The 15,692-nt window shown below is 34.6% G+C and overlaps 1 protein-coding gene across 1 annotated transcript in view; it reads left to right on the top strand.

The window, feature by feature from the left end:
* DNAH9 (dynein axonemal heavy chain 9) overlaps positions 1-15,692 on the top strand; it is a 479,597-nt gene that overhangs the window by 387,804 nt on the left and 76,101 nt on the right. The window contains exons 57-58 of the mRNA XM_031965533.1: positions 3,669-3,809; positions 13,366-13,536. Of these exons, the coding sequence (XP_031821393.1) occupies positions 3,669-3,809; positions 13,366-13,536 (312 nt within the window). The remainder of the gene's footprint in view (positions 1-3,668; positions 3,810-13,365; positions 13,537-15,692) is intronic.

Here is a 15,692-nt window from a genome sequence, read left to right as displayed (position 1 = left end):
TTGAAATCTACCCATTCTTTAAGGCACAGCTCGTGTCACCTTTTTTGTGAAAACTGTTCTAATCCCTTATAAGCAATAATGAACTTTCTACTCAGAATACACCTAACCCTTTGCTTATACTACTCAAAGAAAATTAAACACATTATTTTGCATCATACTTATGTACATATAAGTCATTCCCCTTTATTATAATGGATGCTTCATTAAGAATAGGAGCCTTATATTATCTGAACATTGTATCTTCCCCAATATCTAACTCCCCTCTATGTTATGTGTTTAATATATGTGGAATGAATTGAATTGTTAAAATATTAAGAGCACATACAATATATGTTAGATTTTTTTTCTCTTTTCTTTTTTTTTTTTATTCCTTCCTTTTGTAATTCCAGAGAAACTGAGCAAGACAGAGATTAGAGACCAATTTAATAGTTTATTAAATGGAGAGATATACTGGAACCAAATGGATCTTGGTCCCAGGGCTGGACCTATCATTTCAAAGAATCCAGCCTCGAGCATTAGACAGCAAGACTCTTTTATAGGATAACAAGAACAGTGACATAATTGGGGAGGTACCTGGATGGGGATAACCTAATGAGGAGAGGCACCTAGGATGGCACAATGGAGGGAGGTACTGGAGAGGTTACTGATATTCTAATGACATCTAAAATGGATAAACCTTTATCCTGTCAAACATTAAGAAGGAATGATTATAACCTAAAGATATAAAACCTTTATTTCATCAACCATTTAAGAGGGAATGATTATAGCCTGGGGTTTTGAGGCAGAGCAACTGAGGTAGAACTTTATCTCATCAAACAGTAAGAGGGAAAAGTTATAACCTGAGGCAGAGTAACTAAATAGGACAATTAGGGAAACTAGGTCAGGACATCAAAAGGGAATTGTGGCACAACACTTTCTTTAATTCTTTCTTCTTTCCTTTCTTTCCTCCTTCAGCTACTATATAGATTTAGAAATCACCTTCCTAGAGATCATAATTATATCCTTGGGAGTTTAAGAAAAACCAAAAGAAAATAGAGAAAAAAAGGGAAGAAGGCCTAGGACAGAGTTCTGTGATAGCTTTTTACAAAAGGGGCAGGAAATAGATGACAATATAGCAAAGGGGACTAAAAAAGAAAAGTCAGATAATTAGAAAGCAAATCATGAAAAAAGCAGTATTGTAAAAGAAACCTATCATGAATAAACTATCCAGGAGGAAAAAGTAATTTAAAATGCTCAAAGTTTCATAGAGATTAAGGCTGGAGAATAAAATTGGCATTGAATTTAATAACAAAGATAACTTTGGTAGCCTTGAAGATAACAGCTTCAATCAAGTGATGGGATTAATAAGCAGAATACAAAGAGTTAAAAAATGAGTGTTATGTGAGAAAGTGGAGGCAATGCATGTAAATTTGTTTTGGTTTTTACCTACCGAGTTGAAGAGAAAGGGAAGAGGTTTTGTTAGGATTGGTTGAGATCTGGGCATGTTTGTAGACAATGGCTAAAGAGAAATTAAAGATTAAAAAGAGAAAAAAGATGATAGAAGAGGCAGTCTCTCAAAGGAGATAGGAGAATATTCAAATTACTAAACAATTCTATTCTTTTCATATGCTAGTAAGGTTATACTTAAGATTCTGCAATCTAGGTTTCAGTAATATGTAAATTGAGAATGACCAGAAAAGCAGGCTGGTTTTCAAAACAACAGAGGAATTAAATTGCCAACATTTGCTGGATTGAGGAGAAAGCAAGAGAATTCCACAAAAATACCTCCTTCTGCTTCATTAACTACACTTCATTGAATATATTTGACTATATGGATCATAACAAAATGTGCCCAATCCTCAAAGAGATGATAGTAGCAAATCATCTTATTTATCTTCTATGGAATCAGTATGTAAGTCAAGAAGCACAAATTTTTTCTCATATTATTCCCAAAATGGAGAGAGAGGTTAATGGTCTGAAAACTTTTTTGATTATTCATCCCTATCAGTTTGGGAAAAAAAGAATTAATCCCTAAATATGATTTATTGGTAAATTGTTAGAAAATACTATTATGATATTAAATATATATTTATATACATACATGTCATTAGGCATCATTTGAAAGACACTTGATTGAAGTTTCATTTTCCTTACTCAACAGAAAAGGAATTTGGTTCTCTTTTCCCCCCTATTTTCTTCTTTATGTATATTTCATTGCTTACACTATTAGACTGTCAAAAATATTTACCAAATGACCATGTAAGTCAACATCATTCTTTGGTTCCATGGAACAACTGATTGAAGATTAGAAAAGGAATAATTCAATGCTGTATATTATCAAATTGTTTATTTAACTTGTAAGCAGAGTGCATCATGTGAAATGCCAGGCTAGATGAATCAAAAGCCAAAATTAGTTTGTCAGGAGAAATATCAACAATCTCAGATATTCAGATTATACTTTTCTAATGGCAAAAGGTGAAGAGGAAATAAGAAGTCTTGTGAATCAAATGAAAGAGGCTCAACATCAAAAAAAAAAAAAACTTAAGATCTTGGCAAAGGGTTCCATTACTTCCTGGTAAATAGAAGAAGAAAAAATTGGAAACCATGTCAGATTGTATATTCTTGGGCTCAAAGACCACTGCAGATGGTAATTGCAGCCATGAAATTAAAAGATGCTTACTGCTTAGAAGGAAAAATATGGAAAATCCAGATAGCATATCCAAAAGCATTGACATCACCTTGACAACAAAGGTCCATATAGTCAAAGCAATAGTTTTTCCAGTAGTAGTGTATTTCTGTGAGAGTTAAGGAAAGCTGAGTTCTGCAGAATCCATGTTTTCAAATTGTGGTGCTGGAAAAGACTCATGAGAGTTCCTTAAACATCAAGGAGATCAAATGAGTTAATACTTGAAAAAATTAATTCAGACTATTCTCTGAAAGGTCAAATACTGAAGCTGAAGCTTAATACTTTGGCCACATGATGTAAATACAAGACTCATTGGAAAAGACCCTAATGTGTGGAAAAAAATGAAAACAGGAGAGACAGCAGAGGATAAGAAAATTAGATAACATCATAGAAACAATGGATATGAACTTAAGTAGAATTTGAGAGACAGTGGAGATTAAAAAGGGATTGATATGCTATGGTCCATGGGGTCATGAAGAGTCAGACATGATTGAATGACTGAATAACAAGAAGAAGTTATGTGACCATGGGCAAATCACTTAACCTCTCAATATCCCCAGAAACTATTCATGTCAAAAGTCTGTAGTATGAAAGTTGCAGATCTGCATTGATGGAGGGAATTTCCACACAGGAAGATCCCTCACACTAATTGAATTTCTGGATACCTCCAACCCAAAAAAAAAAAAAAAAAAAAAAAAGTAAATATATAGAGATAAATAGACAAAAGGAAAGTTAAAAGAAACCTATTTATAACAATTTGTTATAAATTGTGGTAGATATTTCATATATTATTTATATGTTCAGTTTATGAAAGTGTTAATAATTTTGTCAATGTTTTAAAATAAGTTCCTACTAATTTTTATGCATAGAAGTAATATTTGGAGGTGATTTTTAAAAAATATTTCCCTAAAACTTTTTTCTCCAAGATTATATAAAAGGTTTTGTTGAAAAAAGAAGAGCAATATTCTAAATAAAACAAATGCTTTTTTAATTCTTTTAACAGTTTCAGGATGCCAAGATAACAGAAGTAAAAATCAATGATGCTAGAGAACACTACCGGCCAGTGGCAACACGTGCCTCTTTGCTCTACTTCATCATGAATGACCTCAGTAAAATCCATCCCATGTATCAGTTTTCTCTCAAGGTAATTTTTCATGACAGCATTTCTCCTTAATATTCTTTGAGTCATTATTATTTAAAAAAAAAAAAAACAGTTCTCCACTAGAGGACAATCTACTAGAATTTATTCATTTTAGTGACTGTCTGCGGCAATTCTTTAAAATGAATACCAGCTAGGCAGCTATTTCACCTCTAATTCTCTGATGAATTTCCCACCTTCTTGTTTGTCTCTTGGGGTTATATATGGTCAGAATTTACAGCATTAAGTAGCCTGAATATGATGTTGACTTACATGTTCGTTTAGTAAATGTTTTCGAGAGTCTGCAAGACTAATCACATAAACATAACAAAGAAAATTTAGGAGGGGAAACACAAATTACTTTTCTCATGGAAATGAAGAGATATGGTCTAGATTCATGGTCTGGAAATGTTTTTAATTATTTGTTGAAATCCTTACAAAATGTTAAGTCATTAGAATTGATAGAGACAATAATTATCTAATTTAACATGGTTCAGTATGATTGATCTGATCCTACAAGGAGATGTTATGGGCCAGAACTTGAAACAAGGTGTTGACTCACTGGAATTGATGGAAGCAATGCTTGTGTGCTTGGGTTTGCACCTTTGAGAGTTCACACATTAGCTCACATACACTAGTTCACGAGTTTGGGAGATTCACAAGTCAGAATTCAATATGAGATTCATAAGAATGAAATTCACACCTCCCATAATCCCACTCTCAGAGGAGGAGTCAATCTTTGAGTTTATGCCTCTAAAAGAGCATAAAAACAGCTGAGCTCAGTCAGGAGAGTTCAGTTGAAAAGATTGAGAGGGGAGCGTCAGTTCAGATTGAGAAGCCATGAGTCAGAGTTGAGCTAGAGGCAGAAGCTGGAAAACTAAAAGCCCACTCTCGGAGGCAGAGACAGAGTCATTCCATATTCCACCTTTGTGCTGGCTGGAGACATTTGGAGGGACACAATAAAGGACTGGACTTTAACTCCTGGCTGAGTTTGAAGTGATTATTACTTTGAACTGAAACTAAGGCTGCCTCCAGGAAACCTCTCCAAGAAACCTGCTTACAGAGAACCATTATATATTATACAAAAGAAGAGAACACTACATTATTCATCCCTATCAATTAAAAAAAGGATTATTCTCTAAATATGTATATAGACATTTACAAATTATAAGCATATACTATTATAATATTAATTGTATATATACATACATACATACATACATGTCACTAAACATCACTTGAAAGCCATTTGACTGAATTCTCTTTATTTCCCCTACCCAATAGAAAAGTCCACAGTCTAAATCCTTCCAAGCTATACCAAGCTTTGTTTACTAAGGACAGCTTGAAGTGAGGCCTTTTCTCCTACTTTTCCATAACTCTCTATATCTTACTTGGGTAAAGAGCAGAAAATAATTTAGCCCTAAGTCCTGCTGTCAAGGAGCTCACATTTTAATGAGAAAGACAACATGCAAATAACTAGGTTCATATACAAGAAATGTAATGTAACACTGCCTACACCGAGTATCCCTCTGTCTGAAGACCAGTATATTACATTTCATCCCTACCATATGTTTCTCTGGTTCCCTTACAGGGGTCCTTAAACTACAGCCCGAGGCCAGATTCAGCGGCTGAGGACTTTTATCCCCCTCACCCAGGGCTATGAAGTTTCTTTATTTAAAGGCCCACAAAACAAAGTTTTTGTTTTAACTATAGTCTGGCCCTCCAACAGTCTGAGGGACAGTGAACTGGCCCCCTATTTAAAAAGTTTGAGGACCCCTGTGAGGATCTGAAAGTATCTAGGCTCTCTGCCAATGGTTCTAGCTTCCATTAGTTGTTCAGTTCCCCTAACTGCAGGGGAGATCTCCTATACATATGTTTCATTTAGTCACTAAATCAAATTCACTTTTATGAAAAATAAAATATTTTCTTCAAAGGCATTGTAAGAAATATATAAACAGATTACACCCCAATATATGGAACTTAATTCTCTCACCCCAATACCACCTTAGCCTCTGGAAAGAAGGGCATTAGGAGCATAACTTAGCTCAGTTTTTTCTAGAGGGCAGTCCCCATCTCCATATCTATCCACCCCACTCCTCAACTTCAAAATCAAATCCCATGCATCCTGGTTTCTCCAAACTTTTCAGCCAGACAGGCTGCATACTTCATTCTCTCTGGAATCCTGGATCCAAGGTCATTGTGGCTCAAACTTCTATCTAGTAAAGATTATCACCTGCAATTGAACTGAGTACAAATTAAATAAAACAGAAACAAGCAAGTTCACCCTCCTCTTAGGCTCATTTCTTAGAACCAAAATAATAGAGAGGCAAAGATAGGTATCCCCCTCCCAGTTCAGTTCATGGATCTTAAATTATAGGTGAACTGTGGGTGATCTTCATCCTCTAGGCACAGCAAGAAAAAGCATATGGGAAAGAGAGTCCCAGTCTAGTAGGTTTTAAAGATGCAGCCTATTGATAGTCTATCTCTCAGACTTGTGGAGGAGGAAGAAATCTGTGACCAAATATGAACTAGAAACCATTACTGATCACAAAATAGAAAATTTTGATTATATCAAATTAAAAAGCCTTTGTACAAACAAAACTAATGGAAACAAGATTAGAAGGGAAGCAACAAACTGGGAAAACATCTTCAGAGTTAAAGGTTCTGATAAAGGCCTCATTTCCAAAATATAGAGAGAATTGACTCTAATTTATAAGAAATCAAGCCATTCTCCAATTGATAAATGGTCAAAGGATGTGAACAGACAATTTTCAGATGATGAAATTGAAACTATTACCACTCATATGAAAGAGTGTTCCAAATCACTATTGATCAGAGAAATGCAAATTAAGACAACTCTGAGATACCATTACACACCTGTCAGATTGGCTAAGATGACAGGAAAAAATAATGATGAATGTTGGAGGGGATGCGGGAAAACTTGGGACACTGATGCATTATTGATGGAATAGTGAACGAATCCAACCATTCTGGAGAGCAATCTGGAATTATGCCAAAAAAGTTATCAAACTGTGCATACCCTTTGATCCAGCACTGCTACTACTGGGCTTATACCCCAAAGAGATAATAAAGAAGGGAAAGGGACCTGTATGTGCCAAAATGTTTGTGGCAGCCCTGTTTGTAGTGGCTAGAAACTGGAAAATGAATGGATACCCATCAATTAGAGAATGGTTGGGTAAATTGTGGTATATGAATGTTATGGAATATTATTGTTCTGTAAGAAATGATCAGCAGGATGAATACAGAGAGGCTTGGAGAGACTTACATGAACTGATGCTAAGTGAAATGAGCAGAACCAGGAGATCATTATATACTTCAACAATGATGCTGTAAGAGGATGTATTCTGATGGAAGTTAATTTCTTCGACAAAGAGAACATCTAACTCAGTTTCAATTGATCAATGATGCACAGAAGCAGCTACACCAAAAGAAAGAACACTGGGAAATGAATGTAAACTCTTTGCATTTTTGTTTTTCTTCCTGGGTTATTTCTACCTTCTGAATCCAATTCTCCCTGTGCAACAAGAGAACTGTTTGGTTCTGCACACATATATTGTATCTAGGATATACGGAGACATATTTAACATATATAGGACTGCTTGACATCTAGGAGAGGGGGTGGAGGGAGAAAGGGGAAAAATCGGAACAGAAGTGCAAGGGATAATGTTGTTAAAAAAAAATTACCCTGGCATGGGTTCTGTCAATAAAAATTATTATAATAAAAAAAAAGATGCAGCCTATTCCAGCTATGCAGTAATCAAAAGAAGCCATCCACACAGTAGAGGAACTCAGAAATTGGGTTCAGGGCAAGATCCAAGGTCTCACAGCCTCTATCATATACAGAATAGGAAACATGTAACTTCAGAGAGCAATTAGAAGAATAAAGCAAGGCCTCTTATAGAAGTCTGAGTTTTAAAGGGAAACCAGGAAAGGGAAGTAAGGAGGGAAAGAGTTCTGAAAATATGGGTAGCTAGTACAGAGATATCTCATATAGATATAAGATAGAATATACTCCAAGAAATGTCAAGTTGATCACTGTAATTGTATTGTAGAGGAGTAAAGTGTAATGAGATTGGAAAGGAAGGAAGAACCCAGGTTTAAAAGAAGAATGACATAATAAGACTCATACTTTGGCAATTAAAATGAAAAATGGATTGAAATGAGAAAAGATTTGAGGCAAGGAAACTAAGGAAATTAAAAAAGTTATTACAATAGTTCAGGTAAGAGAGAAAACTTGTACAAGGATAACTGTATGACTAAAAACATATACACAAGATGATGAGAGATAGATGATAAGATTTAACAAAGATTGAGGGGAGGAAGAGTTGAGGAGTCAATAGAATTATTATTCTCTTATTATTCTTAGTATTCCAAGATTGCATTTGAGTAACTAAGATGATTCTACTTAAGATGGGGAAAGAGATGGATTTGTTGCAGAATATACCATGTTATATTTTATACATGTTGAGTTTGAGATGTCTATGGAACATATAGCTTAGAATATCTAAAAGGAAGTTGTTGGGATATAAGCAATGGATATAATACCAGCCCTGGAATCAGGAAGACCTGAGTTCAAATCCATCTTCGGATACTTATTGTGTGACCCTGGGCAAGTCCTTTAATTCCAATAGTCCCCAAAAGAAAAGGGAAAAAAAGGTTGCTGATGCAGTTCTAGAACTCAAAACTAGAACTGAATATATAGATCTGGAAATTATCTGCATAGGGATGGCAATTTAACCAGAACAACTAATGGAATCACTATACAAGAAGTTTTTTAATGTCATATGCTGGAGTCATAAGGAATACTTATTATTAGTATACACAATAAAAAATGAAGAGCCAGCAAAGGAGACTAAAAAGAAGTAGTCTGACAGATAGGAAAAAAACCAAGGGATCGCTGTCAGAAAACCTAGAGAGTACACAAGACATTAAGTGCCTGCTATCTATATGCCAGACACTGTGTTAAGTATTGGCAATAAAAAAGAAGCAAAAGATAATTCCTCAAGGAATTTACAGTATAATGGAGGAGACAACTTCAAACAAATAGATACAAAATAATCTACAGACAAATATATACAAGCAAGATAGATAGGAGATAATTTAAAAAGGAAAAATACTGAAATTAAGAGGACTTGAGGAAGGTGGAATTTTAGTTGAAACTTAAAGGAAGTCAAGGAGGTCAGTAAACCAAAACAGAGGAGGGAGAACATTCCAAGCATGGGAACCAGATGGAAAAAGGCGTGAAAAGCCAACAGATTATGGTCAGATGAGGGGATTTCAGAATTTTTAAGCATGAAGGGGTTACATTTGTGGGTGACAACAAGATTGATGATATGATCATCTTTGTATGTGGATGATGTAGGGTGGGGGAATAACTCATGGGAGGTGAGTAAATTGAAGAACTGAGTGATTAGGGTGTTTGAAGAAAATCAACATGCCTGTTGAAGTCTCTTAAGCAGAAGCTGAAGAGGAGTCAAGAAAGGAAGAGAAGTAGCCTCAGGGTCTTAGGACAGTAACTACCAGAATTTTGGTTGGATGATAGATATGATAGCATGAACCCCAAAGAAAAATAGGTTATTGAGTGATGGAAGAAAAAGAAAAACCTGGAAGTGGCAGTGGGGAGAAAGGAATACTCCAATCCTCTCAACCCCCTGGACTAGTGAGCTGAAGAGAATTAGCCAACAATGCAAAAGGAGACCAGGAAAGCTGTATCATCGGAAGAAAGCCAGGTTTTAGTTAGGTAAATAACAATGTGAAATGCTGCAGAGAAATGAAGAAATAAGAGAATTGAAAAAAGGTCATTCGGTTGGCAATTAAGAGATCATTAGTAACTTTGGAGAAATAGTTTCAATTTAATGATCCATAAGGTCATAATGTCATAATGTCATAAGACATATTTCAAGCAAGAGGAGAGGAAAGGTAGTCATTTTTTTTCAAAGAAAAAGATGGAGGCTCTTCGCACATGAAGCAAAAGCAAGTCCAAGAGAATCTCTAAAACAAAATAGTTTTATTTTGTTTTTTGTCATTTTGTCACCTTTTTTGGAAGTCTGGTCATGCCTATGGACTCCTTGGAATTATGTTTCCAAATACATTTAATTACAATGAAAACATATTGAATTACAGTTACCAAAGTATTTTTAAAACAAATTTATAGACTCCAGGTTAAGAATCCTTGTTCTAAGAGGTAGCTTCCAGGGGAGTACTCCCAAACCCCCAAAAGCCCAAGTATATATTATCTGTTATTAGACAACAGTTCATGGGAAGGAGACAACAAACTCAATATGAGTTTAATATTGTATGATTCTATTATACGATGTGACATGATATAGAAATCAAAAAATTTCTTTCATTTGGGCTACATTATAAGAAACCCATACTACAGAACTAGAAAGGTTATAATCCTGCTTATAGGAAAGTTGTAATATATATCCAGTGTACTGTGGAGTGTGTCCAGAGGAGGACACCAGGAAAAAAATAAAAAACATGCATAAAGCTTCTAGATGATATAGGAAAGAGAGCCCCAGGCCTATAGGCAGACCTGCAGTTGAATCCTGGCTCAGATTCTTACCATCTAGCTATATGACCTCCTTATAAGTCATTGAACTCTGTTTCTTCAAATATAAAATGTAGTTAATAATGGGGCTTACCTCTTAGGGTTGTGATGAAGATAAAATAACATTTTTAAGTACCTTGCAAACCTTAAAGTGTTGAGTTTTTGAAGATGAGTCCTGAAAGGAAACTAAATATTGACTGTTATTGCTTATCATTATTATGATAAATTGTCAATTGAAGGAACTGAAAGAGTTGAAGATATGTTTAATCTGAATAAGAGACTAACATAATGCTTGGCACATAGCAGGCACTTAAATGCTTATTGACCAACTAAGGGAACATCTTAGCTGTCTTCAAGGAAATAACTGAAAATCTATTATTTTGAAGAGGATGAACTGGATTTGTTCTGCTTAACAGAATGCAGACGTAGAAACAAAGTATAGATGTTTTCTAGAGACAGATTTTGACCTCACTAAAATGAGAAAATTCTTCCTAACAATTTCTATTGCACAAAATTCAAATAGACCATAATTGGATGTAGTGGATTTCTCTCTCCAGAGATCTTTAAAGGATGTTGTATGACCATTTGGTCAGAATGTTGTAAAGGGGATTCCTGTTTGAATACAGATTGGACCAATTAGAATCTGAGGTTCCTTCCAAGCCCGAGTTTTGGTGTAATTGCAATTCTTAAAATTATTGTTTCTGCCCCTCAAAAAAATTTGATTATGTGTTTCTATAATACTTAAATACCAAGATTGAAATAAAAAATAATTATACTTTTGTTCATACTTCTATTCCTAAAACTAGTGATGCATTCAAATAATTTCCCATGCCCTGATAAGAGGAGTTAACATATGAAAGTAATAACTGATTATAAAATTGCCAGACATTATTTAAACATACTTCTGAAATCAAAAAGTTTCATTTTAATAATGACTACTTCTCAGTTTTGTTTGCAAATAGTCCAACTTGATGAAGTAGATAAGGCAAGACCTGTATTCAGATCCCACTCATCTGAATCTGTTATTCAATCAACATTGCATTTGTTAGTTGTGTGATACTAGGTCCATCTCTCTGTTCCTCAGTTTCCCTATGTACAAGATAAGAGTGTTTGACTCAATTTCTTTATATTTCTTAATTTAATTAGGATATAAAATCCCAATAATATATTAGTGTTTTTTTTATTTTAAATATAAGCATGAATTAATTTTCTATTCTGACTTCACCATAACCAAGTTCCAACTATTTTCTCATGTTATACTTACATTATTATTAAATACTGCTTAATGTAACCTTGGTTTTTCTAATTACACTTTTAAGGGAAACCTTTTTCATCATGTCTGGAATTTCTTCATGGCTCATCCTCTTACAGTTTAGAATTGTCTTAGCTTTTGTATTAATTTGTAATTAATTTTTGTATTAATTATATATTATACTCTACCCTTGAAAACTCTTCTCTATATCTCCCTCCTCTTCATTTTCATAAGGTTTTGTTTCTATTTTCATATTTATTTAGCACATGATCACTAGTGTTATAATTGTGTGTTTACAACAGAAAAATTTATATTTATTTTAGCTCCTGGGTCTGTATCCCAAAGAGATCATAAAGGAGGGATAAAGACCAGCATGTGCAAAAAGGTTTTAGCAACTTTTTTTGTAGTAGCAAGGATTGGAAAACTGACTGGATGCCCATCAGTTAGGGAATTCATGAACAAATTAGGATATATGAATATAATGGAATATTATTATTGGGGTTTTTTTTTCTGAAACAATTAGGGTTAAGTGACTTGCCCAGGGTCACATAGCTAGGAAGTGTTAAATGTCTGAGGCCACATTTGAACTCAGATCCTCCTGACTTCAGGGCTGGTATTCTATCCATTACACTACCTAGCTGCCCCTGGATAGACTTACGTGAACTGATGCCAAGTGAAGTGAGCAGAACCAAAAAAACATTGTACACAGTAACAACAAAATTAGGTGATGATCAACTGTGATGGACCTGGCTCTTTGCCAAATTGCCAAATGAAATAATTCAGGGCAATTCCAACAGATTTGTGATGGAGACCACATCCAGAGAGAAAACTATGGAGACTGAATGTGGATCAAAGTATAGTGTTTTCACCTTCTTTTTGTTGTTGTTTGTTTGGTTGGTTGTTTTTTTTTTTTCTTTCTCATGTTTTTTCCCCTTTCAGTCTGATTTTTTTGGAGTAGCATGATGAATATGGAAATATGTTTAGCAGAATTGTAAATGTTTAACCTGTATCAAATTGCTTGCTGTCTTGAGGGGGGAGGGGAGAGAGGAAGGGAAGAAAAACTTGGAACACAAGATTTTGCAAAGATGAATGTTGAAAACTATCTTTGCATGTAGTTCAAAAAATAAAATACTATTAAAATGAAAAAATTCTACTTAAAGAAACCTTTGTATTCTGCTTAGGATACTTCTTTGATGTAATTTTGAATGGAATTGAATTTTAACGGAATTTTTCAGTTAATAGACATTTCCTTGTCTCTTTCATTCTACAATATTCAGGTTTTTGCCTGAAAATCAATCAGTCATTATGAAATCAAAAAATTTCCTGTAAATATTTGCTACTTCTCAGTCAATCAGTTATATGCTTATCTATCACAAAGAATATAGTAATTTCTACCATGTATTTGTGTTAATTATCCTTCAATGTCTTCTGAAGAGGGGAAAACTAAGAAAACCCTTTTTGGAGGTAGTAAATTGTTTGCACTTTTTTTTGTTTAATATCTTATTGATGCCTTTTATTCTTATGTCAGTTTCTTCTGAACCACTTTCTCTCCCATCCCTTGTAACAACACTTAAGGCAACATTAGTGAACACAATAGCCATTTCTGACAACAGATACAGTGTTTTTCATCCCCCACCTCTCCAAGAGAAGCAAGAAGTTTGTGCTCATTTTGAAAAGTTCAATCCTATGATCACATTTTGAAGCTAACCCCTCTCCCCCAATTCTGTCACCTCTAGGCATTTAGCACGGTCTTCCAGAAAGCTGTGCAAAAGACTGATCCCAATAAAAATCTTCAACAGAGAATAACCAGTTTGATTGATAATATTACCTTTTCTGTGTATCAATATACTACCCGGGGGCTTTTTGAATGTGACAAGTTGACTTATATCACCCAACTCACCTTTCAGGTAAGCACAAAACTTAATTTTAGGATTTTTTGTTTTGTTTTGTTTATGTGGGGGGGGAGGGGGTAAAACTGTCTATGACTTGACGTACTATAGAAGTAGATTTTTTTTTATGGGTATTAACAGTAACTATATCAAGGACTCTAACCATTGGACATTTTTATTATTTATATATATAGATATATGTAAAGTATGGGCTAACTTCCTGGAGGGCCTCAGGGTCAGCCAGAATCAGGATAAATCAAAATCTTTGGTCTTTAGGGGGAGAAGTGAAGGAAGCAGGCAAGCTGCCACATGGCTTACCAAAAATGTATCCTGGATTCTGGAGCTGGGAATCGCCAGCCTCTCTCCTCCTCGTTCAGCCCCAAATAACTCTGGTCTCTCTCCCGGTCCTCCAATCTTTGCCTATTATCTTAACACCAAACATTCAGAAAGCACCAACGGTGAGGAGAGCCATTATCCAAATATATCCTAATAGAGTCATTATCTTATATCAAATAGGTAATTAGCCTTAAGTGCTAGGTTGTCTGATTCAAGCATACCTTTTTGGAGTTTCAGACCACTACAGATGTATATATCTATATTTTTTTAAAGTCTTTGTCTTGATCATATCCAGAATTCTCAAGTCATTAGGCAGAGGTGTCAGGCCGAAAAGTTCAAGCACATTCCATCTTATGAGATAATAGAATTTAGTGTTAGGAGGAATTCTAAAGATAATCTAATGCAATATTCTAATTTTACAATAAAAGACAACTGAGGCCTAAAGAAGTAAGATGACTTGCTTATGATTACCTAGGAGTAAGGAGCAAAATTACCTGTTATAACCCATACTTTATGTTCAATCTACTCTATATATCCATGCCAAATGGATATTATAATATTTTCATCATGGTACTTCATTTATGATACATATTATATTTCCATCCTAATGAATACTAAACCTACATTTTGCAACTCTTTTTTGCTTTAGGCCCAATAATCCATAGAACCATAAATAGTAATGCTGGAAGAAACTTTAGCTATTATCTTTTCCACTCTCTTCACTTAACACATTTTGTAACCATGATGCCTATTTGAATTTTTAAATTTTTATTTATAAACTTTTTTCTTTCTTAATAGTAGAACTTCTATGAAAATCCTACTCCTATGAGGCAGGGAGGTAGCATTGTGTTATCAAAGTATATTCTTGTTGGCAAGTCCCACCAAGATGGAAAAGTTGCAAGTGTGAGACTGGCAATTAAATGTATATGTTATATATAGACCAACCCTAGTTAAGCTTAAACCTGAAAGCTGAGCATTAACCAATTAACAAGCACTTATTAAATGCCTACTATATGCTGGGCATTATGTTATATGCAATGAGGATAGAAAAACAGAAATGAAAGTTAGTGACCCCAAGAAAAAGGGGAAAAGTTCCTAAGAATCATAGTGTCAGGATCCAGATTACAGCAGCAACAAAATGAAGCATTGGTCACTTTTTCCAGTTCCAAATAATGACTCTAGATTACATTTCATTGATAGAACAATTAAAGTTCAATCAAAAGGACATGGAATGCAATAAATAAACCTAACAAGATTTCAGTCTGAAACAAATTCCAGAACATTAATTCTAAATGTGTGTCCACATTGGAATGCATTTCAGTATTCTTTATCTACTTGCCTCCATGCTTCATCAGGACACACAAACTAAACCACTAGCTTATACTTTAAGACCCACACAAGGATTAGTGATTCAGAAATTCTGTCAATATTCCATCCTCATCAATCCCACCATCAATCTATATTGTTTTGCAATAAGAAGGACTCTGTCCTGCTACCTGAAGAGTGGTTTGAAATTAGAGAAAGGAAAATTAGGTTTCTTTTTGCCTGAGGTAGCTATTAGGTTGGGAACCAAAAGGCTATAGACCATGTGTTGCAAATACCTATCCTTCTCTTCCCTGAGGTGCAAAAAGTGTCAGATGATAATTTACCTCAGCCCAAGAAAGAAAGAACAAAGAGAAATAAGTGAAGCTGCCCCAATTCTAAAAAAAAATTTAGAAATCTGGAAACCCAAATCCATTCATTCTTCCTTCCTTAATTACTTAGGGTTAATTCTGAGTTTGAAGGAAAAAAAATAAATTTTCCAGTATGAGAAGATACTAAACCAGCTTTGTAGTCTA

This window comes from Sarcophilus harrisii, chromosome 4, assembly GCF_902635505.1.
Source record: "Sarcophilus harrisii chromosome 4, mSarHar1.11, whole genome shotgun sequence".
Classification (NCBI taxonomy): Eukaryota; Metazoa; Chordata; class Mammalia; order Dasyuromorphia; family Dasyuridae; genus Sarcophilus; species Sarcophilus harrisii.
Note: the sequence above shows the minus strand (reverse complement) of the source record. Positions and strands in the feature narration are given on the sequence as shown.